This window comes from Geospiza fortis, unplaced genomic scaffold, assembly GCF_000277835.1.
Source record: "Geospiza fortis unplaced genomic scaffold, GeoFor_1.0 scaffold666, whole genome shotgun sequence".
Lineage (NCBI taxonomy): Eukaryota > Metazoa > Chordata > Aves > Passeriformes > Thraupidae > Geospiza > Geospiza fortis.
This window is the reverse complement of record NW_005054470.1, coordinates 704992-716174: the sequence shown is the minus strand read 5'-3', so window position 1 is coordinate 716174 and position 11183 is coordinate 704992. Positions and strand designations below refer to the sequence as shown.

Here is an 11183-nt window from a genome sequence, read left to right as displayed (position 1 = left end):
GGCTGAGGTGGGGATCTGTCTGGGGATGTAGTTTGGCTGGAAGGGCAGGAATTCTGTGTGTCAGTCAGAATGCTGTTGAGCAGGGCTGGATTTCTGTGCTGCAGTGCTCACATGCAGAGGTTTGTTTCTCTGCACAAACATGCAGAGGTTTGTTTCTCTGCACAAACATGCAGAGGTTAGTTTCTCTGCACAAACATGCAGAGGTTTCTGTGCACAAACATGCAGAGGTTTGTTTCTCTGCACAAACATGCAGAGGTTTCTCTGCACAAACATGCAGAGGTTTCTGTGCACAAACATGCAGAGGTTTGTTTCTCTGCACAAACATGCAGAGGTTTGTTTCTCTGCACAAACATGCAGAGGTTTCTGTGCACAAACATGCAGAGGTTTCTGTGCACAAACATGCAGAGGTTTGTTTCTGTGCACAAACATGCAGAGGTTTCTCTGCACAAACATGCAGAGGTTTTCACCCCACACCTGGAGCAGTGAGTGCCCTGCCAGACCCTGGGGAAGGCAGGATTTAGGAGAACAACATGAGGTCTTAACAAGGAGGTGCAAAAACAGCAAGCCAGCTCTATTGGCAGCTCTCATCATGTTTACATACTTAATTTCAGCTCCCCACATCTGTTTTCATCTGGATTCTGCAGGTGCAGTGATCTTCTGCTCAGCAGAAGGAGCCTGGTGTGCTCCTGCTGCCCTGAGGATGAGGCACAGGTTACAGCTGCTGGTGTCACTGCAGCAGGCTCTGTACTCTCCAAGATTATAATGCCTGAGGGTTTGGATATAAATGGGAAATTTATGGCCTTAAAGGAGATGTTGAACATAACTAAATGTAGAAAATACTCCATAATATCTGCATTATATGGGTGCTTGTCACATTTGTTAAGTTGATTTCATTGTTGTCTGTTGCCCTGAACATTTTCCAGTTTATCCCTGGTTTCAAAGTATATCTTACAAAGCTGGTTCCAATTGTAAATTCATTGCAGTAGTGTCTTGTGATGGGGTTCACAGGGGTCTTAGGAGGAGGGAAGAGATGAGGATCTGACTCCATGTTTCAGAAGGTTTGATTTATTATTTTAGGATATATATATTATGGTTTATTAATTATATATTATGTATACTATATATATTATTGTATATTATATAATATCGATTATAATATAATACATAATATATGATATTATATATCATGTTATTATATATTATACAATATTATATGTAATATATTTAATAATATATTATATATTATTAATATTATTAACATAATATTATATTTTATATGTAATAATATATATTATTAAAACTACACTAAAAGAGTAGAAGAAAGGATTTCATCAGAAGGCTAGCTAAGAGTAGAAAAAGAAGGAATGATAACAAAAGCTTTTGTCTCGGACACAGTCTGAGCCAGCTGACTGTGATTGGCCATTAATTAGAAACAACCACATGAGACCAATCACAGATCCACCTGTTGCATTCCACAGCAGCAGATAACCATTGCTTACATTTTGTTCCTGAGGCCTCTCAGCTTCTCAGGAGGAAAAAATCCTAAGGAAAGGATTTTTCATAAAATGTGTCTGTGACGGTGTCTGACTTACCTTAATGTGTGGATAAACCATTTATTATTATAGGACTCAGGATATGGAGCAGACTTAGAGCATTCTCTCATTACTAATTAACAACAAAATTGCCTCAATACCTTTGCACAGAGGCTGGAGAATATTAAAGTTATGACAAAACTGTGTAGAAAAGTCGTAATTAAATTATATAGTATTCTTCCAAGAGGGCTTTTTCAAGTACAAAATTATCACTGTGGGAAAATTCCAGGGCTTCATTATAGCACACATCAAAACAATGGATAGTAAGAAACAAAAAATTCTTAAGAGCACTGGTTCCAACATAGTTTTGCCCATGAAAGTGTCTGTGGCTAAATCTAATTCCATTTAAAGGACACTGGTTTTACACAACTCTGTATTCTTGGCATACATTTTAGAAGGACTTGCATTTTATGATTGTTCTCAGTTGTGTTTTTTTAATGGATATAGAAAGTTACAGTTGTTTTTTTATGGCTGCTTTGTTGTTTTTAATAGACTTAAAGAAACCCACAAACATGGAACAGCAAAGCTCTGCCCTATATTACAATTTTGATTCTTTGGAAGGACTCACGAGGGCAGTTGGGGCAGTTTTGTAAAAAAATTGTTTAATTGATTAGATACATTGCTCCTTTCCAATTAAAAAGCACAAAAAAGGGAGCTTGTGACTCTGAGCCAATCTCATTGATGTATAGAGCATAGCTAATATCAGTCATTACTGGGGTCCTGATTGTAGCATGTGTTTTCTCACAAACAAGATTATAGGAAGCTCATTTGCATCGCTAAATGAAGGCTAAAAATACGAAAACATTTTTCCCTGCTGGCCAGAGCATAACTGATTCAATCACTGTAACACAGATAAACAAAACCTGATGAAGGTTGAGATGCTGAAGCACAGTGTGCAGAAGAAATCAGTCGTTCAGCTGGTGGTGTGCTCTCCAGGAGAAGAACCACAAAGCTCCTCTTTAAAAACCACGCCAGTCTATCATGGAAGTTTTTGTGTGACAGCAGAAGGGTCTCTACAAGCTTTACATTATCCCTCATTCAAAACTCATCACAGGATATGGTGGTAGCATGTGCTAAGGGACTGAACTGCAATGGATGTGTAAGAAAAATCCTGCTGTCCCCAGCAGGACCGATAGCAGCTGCAGCAAGTGGTATAAGTTGTTGTTTGTCCCTTTTGCTGCACTGGAAGGCAAAGTCTGAGCAGCCCAGCACTGCTGACAGGGACTTTTTTCCTTCCTTTGCTTCTTAATCAGAGTCTGCATAGATGGACTCACTTTTTCATGGATGAAATCTGGGCCAAATAAAGAAACAATTGAGATTACTTGCAGGGCAGTTGTTTGTTCCAGTTCTCCTCTTGGGGCCAGTGCTAGAGCAGTGAGGCTACCAGAGACAGCCTATTAAATCTGTAGCTTTTTTTCATTAATGCACTTTGAGTATCTCCTTGCTTTCCAGCTCCCACCAAAACTGTCAATGTTCCTGTGCAAAACCTCTAAACTTCTCCTGTGCTGGCAGCCACATTTTTAGTAGCAGAAGTATTGGCACACCTATCCATGTGGAAAACAGAAAAATGCTTTGGGTCTAATTCAGCCTACTTCAGCTTCCCAGTACAGCCCATTACAGCATTATTTAGGTTTAGTTTAAACAGTCAGAAATAAGTGTGAAATTGTGATCACATGTTCCTACGAGCAGAAAACATCTCAATGACTGGAATTGGGTGGATCAGTGCCTATTATTTCTTCTATAATGTACTTAGCTGTCATTTTAAATAATGTGCCAAAACCTACAACCAACTGTCCTATTCTCCCAGATCTACAGGAAAATCTTCTGGAAATGTTACATTAATAATTTTTGTCAAGACTACAGATGAAAGGAGCCATTTGTACTTTATGACAGTTGATAATTAAACATTTACAGTACTGTGCCAATATTTAATACACAACATAGAAGGAGCAAACTGAACAGAAGGTAAATCTGGCAGAGTTTAACGTGGAGTGATGCTGTGGGAATGTGCATGTGGGATCAGAACTGCAACACCACAGACCAAGAGGCACTGCAATAAACTGTGGCAGCAGCAAACTGCTTTTCCAGCTGTGTTAGACTTCTTTATCTCTTCCCTGGAGCAGAAATGAGAAAAATATTTTTATCTTCTAAATTACTTAGAGAAACCAGGTGAGATTTTGGGAGTCAAGATCACTGTCCACTTTTGCAAGGCAATAAAGCTTTATAGAATAAATGAGTCCCAAAGAGTTTCTTGTGGATTTATGATTGCCCTGCTTTCCTTTTGTCCTTCATCTTGCTGAATTTATTGTAATAATCTTCTATGTCTTATTTAGGACTTCCCTGTTTTCATTTCTGCTGGAATGCCAGATAAGAGTATGTTTGTGTATTTTCTTGTCGCTCTAATACCACTTCTGCACTTAAGGATGAAAACTGTTTAATGTCTCTTATTCCCATTGAATAGATCAGAAATGATCCCATTTTTTCATAAGGATTAGAATGTAGCTCGACAAATTGTCTGTCTCATCACAAATCAGATTCATCTGACTAAATGTCAGTGCACAATGTGCATGTCCACATCTGAGCTGTGTGCTCTGATGTTTACTCCATGGAGGCAGAGCTACAGGGAGAACCATCTGCTAAAACAGACAATCAAGACAGGGAAAGTGCATCACATCCTAAAAGCTTTTTTCTCCCTTTTTCATCTCTATTTTTGAGCCTGGATCTGGATAATTCATTTTTCTTTTGTCTAAAGTAGGAGAAACGAGTCTAAACCAAGCATTTCTCTCAGACATGTTCCCAGGCTTTGTGACTTTTCTTGTTGTATGTGTTCTATCCCCACAAATCATTTTCTATTAAAAATAACCTCTCAGTTTTCTTCTGCACCATTATCAGAGCTTCCCATGGCAAGGCAGATCCTTACAGCTAGGTTGGTTGAAAGGAAAGGTGAAATAAGAGTGTAGGTGTTCCGGAGAGATGGGGGTCCATCCCTAGAAGCATTCAGGGCCATACTGGATGGGGCTCTGAGCACCCTGATCCAGGTGAAGGTGTCCCTGCTCATGGCAGGGGAGTTGGACTGGGTGACCTTTAAATGTTTCTTCCAACCCCAACCATTCCATGATTCTTTGATTCAATATTGGGTCTCCATGGTATAACTGAGGGCATTCACTGATCTGTGTAATAAGTTGACACAGATAATTATATGCAGCATAAGGTAGAGCTTCAGTCAGTGGAAGTGCCATGGACTCTCGATAAAGCTGATTGGTGCCATGATTTCAGTTTTTTGCAAGCAGTACAGTTTGGGAAATGATCGTGTGCCAACAAGCGTGAAATTAAAGTGTCTGAGTGAGCTTGCATTCATGCACAGTACTCTGTGCAAATATATTTAAGTAGATGCAATCTATTGAATAGCCAATCTCCTCTCAAAACCAGCTCGGTAAAGCACTGGCAAATACACCCAGCAAGAGACAGATCAGGCTGCAAATATTTGGTAGAATCCTTCTGCTAATTAAATTCTATCTGCAGTAAACTCCTCCAGTTTTTAATGCAGTCACTGATGGTCTTGCACCATGTAGCTCTTTCATTTTACCCCTTCCCATCCTATAAGCCCAGGTTTCTTGGGGGCTGTGTATGCATTGGCTGTCAGTGCAGCTGGACAGGAGAGGCTCTGCTGACCTGACATCCACATGAGCCACATTTTGGGAAGTTCCATCTCAGATTTTCTCTCATCTATTCCTGTGGTCTACAGGCTCAAGACTGGGGAAAAGGCAGTTAAGTGCTCTTTTGGAACACATCTTCTGGTGTTGTATCATCCAAAAACATCTGATTTGGGTGCTAAAATATGTACCAAAATGCAGTAGGGCTGTAAGGTTAGGACATTTACTTCAAAAATGCCTTCCCAACCTCAGTTAAGGTGCTAGCACTGTGGCACCATATGTGGTTGATGTATAAAATCACCCAGAGTAGCTCTTCTTGCTCAAAATAAAGATTTTCTTTCAGATCCAGATCCAGGTCCAAGATCACCATGCATTTTGATTGGAACAGAACAATAGGTGTTTCCAGAAATAATCTGAAATCTTATCTAGTTTGGTCCTTCCCAAGGCAAATGAATATCAAGTAAAAAAAAAAAAACTAAAGAAAGGATGGATGGGAAATAGTTTATTCTGGGTGATGGAATTTATCCTCTTATGACCAGAAAAATTTTGCTCCTTTGTTTGATTGTATGATTATTTCAGTCTATGACCAAATTAAGAAAGAAGACCAACACCATGCTTGTAACAGACATAAAATCTTTACCTTTGTACATTTGTAAACTGTTTGTTGTTGATGATATGGAACACTGTCTCATTTCATGGAGTGATAAAAATCTGTATTTGTGAAAAAGTTGTGATCAAAAGTACATATAACAAGAAACAAAATTTACAATAGATTCAATTACAAAGAACTTTGTTTTTTAAAAGAACAGAAATGATGCTGTAAAAATAGATTATTTCAAATAAAATGTTTCTCACTTCCAAAACCCTAACCTATTCATTTTAAAAAGTTGAAATGAAATTTGCTTACGGGTGGTAACCCTTCGAAACAAAAGCACAATGGGACAGAATAAACATGCATTTATTATCAAAATGTGGATGTACAAGTTGTAAAATATCATAAATGTTTGGAATTTTGGCTGCTGTTTAAAATAAAAGGATTTCATGTCAGCAATATTTTGACTAAAGTAGTTTTTTTTCTATTCAAGATAGTTTCATCCAGAATAGATCCATGAAAACAGAGACACATGTAACTTTTTAACATTTTATAACATCTAGCTATGGATCTGAGCAAATTCTTAATGTTTTTAGCTCTCCTCACTAAGCTGCTTTTCAGCTCTGGCTCAGTCAGCCTATTGTTACAAATAAAAAGGTGTTTCTGATCCTGCATCCACTAAAGTCACTAGCAAAACTTTTTGACTTGGCCAGGGTCACACCTTTTATTACAAAGCAGAGCACAAGATGTTAAAGAACAAGGTGAATACACTCACACTGCAACTTTTTCAATGAGTTTCAGGTATTTAAATGAAATTATTCAGTGTTTGGCCTATTTGACACTACATTAAATGTATTTACATCATGTACATCTGTTATAAACTCAACAGCAGATGCTTAGAGACAGCTGTGTCCAGCAGTTTCACAAAATTTCAAACCGGACCGTTTTAATTAACAGAGAGATTGGGGGTAATATTAAAGCCTTCAAGATAAAGCTGGCCCCAGTTGTCTCCTGCAAATATCCAGGAATGTGGCAATCTTTGAGAGGCTGCCTAATGAATTGTTTCAAGTTTTCTTCCAGGATTTTGAAAACGAAAGTCACACTTACTTAAAAAACTGTATTTTGCTGCTGATGGTCATTTTCCCAGTGGCAGAGTCAGGAGCAGAGTTGTAGGTGGAGAATCTCAGCCCGTGTGCTGTGTGGGGTTGTCCTTGGCCAGGGATCCTGTTCTGGAGGAGCCAGGATGGATGCAGGGGTGCAGAGGGAGGGGTGCAGGGAGGATTCCCCCTCCCTGCCTGTGTGAGAGCAGGCTGGGCTCACTAACTGCTGCAGCCCCTGGTGCAGCCCTGTCCCAGCAAATTGTTGTTCCTCCCGTCTTGGAGCTTCTCGTGGCTCTGGAGAGATGCTCTGCTGTCAATGCTGGAAGCCTGCCCACTTTGATCCTGCTGTCTTCTTAACCTGCCAGAGGTTAAAAACATGGATAGAGCTGTCATGTGCAGGTAGCTGTGCTGGAAGGACAGCTGCTGCCTGCCCTGTGGATAGCCACATCCTCCTGGTATAAAACATTCCTGCACCATTTCACCTGTATTAAATGCTTGAGCTTCATAGCTGCCATTTCCTCTAAACACTGATGAGTGCTTCCTCCTAAATATGTGCAATTAGGTCTTGGACAAATCCTGCTGCCCTTAATGCCTGCCATAAAGACCCAGCAGAGATAGTGCTGGTTTTAGCACCTCTGCTCAGGCTGCAACTTGGTAAAACCTCCAGGCAGCTGGAGGCTGATGGAAGCTGCTGGCTGGGCACACAACAGCTGCTCCCCTCTGCTGTCCTACAAAATTATCAGTAACCTTCATCAGTAAAAGAGAAAAAAAAACATGAGATGGAAGTATTTTCAGTATTCCTCTTCTTATTACTTCATGCTATCAGAGCCTCCTGAGTGGTGTCAAGAAACATCAGCAGCAAAACCATATGCTTAAAAACTGCAAAGTTATCTTCTTTTGACATAATTTCTGGGGAACAGCAACAGCCCTAGAATCACCTGCAGTCCCCACCAACTGTGTTATCAAAGAGCTTCTCAGCATTTCTGCTCAACAGCAATCTCTGTGATTTTACTATGGATCATGTCATATTCAGTATTTTCCTCCAAACACTGTATAAAGATGTAACTTTCAGAAAAGATGTAAAGATTCATGGGGAAGCTATGCTATGTGGTGGTGGAAAACCTTTTTTTTTTTTTTTTTGGAAACATGAACAGCTACTTTTTTGAAGGATTTTTTTCTCTGACTCTTTCTGTTCTCAAAATGGGAAATAATATTCCTCAAAAAGGCACCAAGACTTGGCACCAGAGACATTATGGAAGAGCTCTTTGGTACAGCAATTATAAAAGGTATATATGCTATACTCCAAAAAAACCCCAACTTTGCAAATATAGAATACCTAGGAAATAGTAATTAGTGGAAAAGCATACAAAAATCAAATTTAAAGGGTCAATTTCAAAGCCTTAAATACTTCCAGGTGGCATAAACAATATGGAGACACTGTACTAAACACTCAGAAGACAATGTGATGGGACATGAAAATACTGTAATTAAACAGATGAATAGGGGAGGCTATTAAAGCAAAAAAAAAAATGGGAACACTGTGTAAAAGGGCAGACACATTAAATGAAAAGCTGTAAGGCAGACTGAAAACAACAAATTAGAGGAACAAATTGCCAAAAGCATTTTTGGTGAAGGTTTTAAGTGCAGCAGAAATTCAATGGATACCATTGAATCTATAGGTCAGTGTATGAGTGAATTATTAGAGGATAGCACAGAAAATGAGTCCCCAGCTGAAAAGCCAATTATCTTCACCAATGTTCTTGACAAATGAGCTGAGGAAGATTCCTTTCCTTATGAGAAATTTTTCCATCATCTCCAGTAAAACATCAGTGAAACAGCTTTAAAACCAGTTGCTTAAATTAATGTTGACAAAGCATCAAGACAATGGATTTTCACCCTAGGGACTTTAAGAAAATTGTAATTTTTACACAGATGAATGGAGAATGTAGCTCTTCAAACTGTCTTGGCACCATGGAAGACAGCAGATGTGATGATGTTGGTCATTTGCTGGTTTGGGGTGTTTTTTGTTTGCTTGTTGGTTTGGGTTTTTTTAACAAGATCTTCAAAAAAGATCAAAGAGACTACCAGGAGAGCAATAGACTTCAACTTGAGACTTGAAACATCTCAGGATCTGAGCTACTGGCACAAGAATGATGACTTTGTAGGCATCAAGAGAAAAGACTGCAGTGCTTGGAAACTCATGTTGCAAAGTGTGGGTGGCAAACCTTGCAAAATGCTAAGTAGTGCAGTGAGAAAAACTTTGGGTCTGTAGAGATCTGAGGAATCATTGCACTGGGCTGAGACACGTAAGTGCTTTCTTCCTGGAATTGTCTATTTCCTTTGTTTGTAAAATGCTGAAAAAGAAGGCATTTACTGCACTGCTCAATTTAAAAGGAAAATAAGAATTCTCTCAACATGAAGCAAGAAAACACCAATTTAATTTTTTTTGAGAACCACTTGAAATGACACAAAGGCAGAATGCATGTAAGGAGGACAGTGGAAAAAGGAGAGAAATAAAGCCCATGCTGAGTTCAAAAGATACCTCTGGCCAGATTCAATTTTTTCACTCTCTACAGAGGTGGTTAACAATGCTGATTTATTTCCATTATTTTCTTTTATCCTGGTCCTACTCCCAGGTCTACTACTGAAACAGAATATGAGGATTTGGAAGTCTTAAAGAAATATATTGTTTTAGCAGCACTTCACTGTATTCCCTTTTCAGACACTTTTTTCTGTATATAGATTCACTATGCATATTTCAAACTATCAAAGTAAGCAATGGGTTATTAACCTGATGATGAGGTAAAAAATAACTGCTATTTAACTCTTTGATAATTTATTAATCACTGTATTTAGTTATTAAAATTACATTAAGGATTTCACTCTAGGGGTTTATTTATTATGGGCATGCAAAACCCTGCTTACCAGTGTACCCTTGGGGCTGGGAAACTGGACTAAGAACCAGGAGATGCTGATTCTGTTTCCACATCTGTCATCCTTTGGACAAATTGCAGCACATTTCTGTGTCTCAGCTTCTCTCATCAGATATCAAGCAGCTGCTGTCAGGAATGATGGAAGCTGAGAACTTTGTGTCTCTAAGTGCTGCTCTGTGTCTCACAGGCCTGAGTGAAACAAGGAATTACAGCCTGGTGGCTGTGATAATTAGAAAAGAAGGTGGCATGTATAATCAACCAAAATGTAATTATGCTGCATGTATAATTATGCCTGTATGCATTATTGAATATATAAAAATACAAAAGTAAAGAGAACAGACTGGCTAAAAGCTAGCATGGAAAATAAAATATTGAACAGAAAAAGACTGCAACAACTATGGCAGGACAGAAAGAAAATCACAAACATTTAACGAAAGCCAGTAGAAAACTTGGGACCAGCAGGGAATTGCTTGCAGCTCAGCTTTGTTCTCTAGATGAAGAAGAATATTGAAGTTTGTCTTTAGGCTGCATAGTAGGATAAGTTCAATGACAAAGAATGAAAAGTTGCAGATTCAACATAATTGTCAAAATTGCAGATTTGCTAAGACTAAGCCCTCCTCCCAACAGCACTGCAGTTTCAGAAAAAATAAAATAAAGTAATTGGTTTCTATTTCTTTTTACCTCAAAACTGCAGACTCAGGTCAAGGCACAAAGAAATATGTGTGCACAGTCTCTTCAGTTAAAATATTGGACTGTTACAGAAGTGAAATTTCTCTCTTTTTGGTGCATTCTTGATTCCTTGGTGTCAAACCCAGAGCACTTTTCTGTCAGATGTTCTAAGCTTTTAAAAAATGTGAGTACCTTGACATGTTTCCTGTAATTATGGCAAAATAAATGCAGTCTGGGCCATTCTGTTCAAAAATGACACTAGTGCAATAAATCATTTGTAGGAAGCTGCTCTCCAGTGAATGACTTATCTTGCCTTTAAGCTGATGCAGCCACAGGCTGTGGTAACTTTATAAAGACCCATGGGGAATGAATGGATTGATGTGGTGGATCTGAAGCAGGTACCTGTTCCTGTGCTGAATACAGTTGGCCAAGAATAAATAATAAAATGGCCAGCTATGGATGAAAAAGTGAACAAGTGGTTCTAGTGGATGTAGCCATATGGAATTAAAAAAAAAAAAAAAAACTGCAGGGAAAAGAGGATGAAAATGAGTTTGAACAGTGTCTGTTGCATTTATTCCAGGACAGTTCTGTACAAATACATGAGGAGTCTAAGAGGCAATTATGCTGGGAACCAAGTGTGGTTC

The 11183-nt window shown here is 38.8% G+C and overlaps 1 protein-coding gene across 1 annotated transcript in view; it reads right to left on the bottom strand.

The window, feature by feature from the left end:
• Positions 1–5730: 5730 nt before the first annotated feature.
• STK32B (serine/threonine kinase 32B) overlaps positions 5731–11183 on the bottom strand; it is a 134677-nt gene continuing 129224 nt past the window's right edge. Inside the window, exon 11 of the mRNA XM_014309942.2 lies at positions 5731–7295. Coding sequence (XP_014165417.1) covers positions 7157–7295 — 139 coding nt within the window. The 3' untranslated portion in view covers positions 5731–7156. The remainder of the gene's footprint in view (positions 7296–11183) is intronic.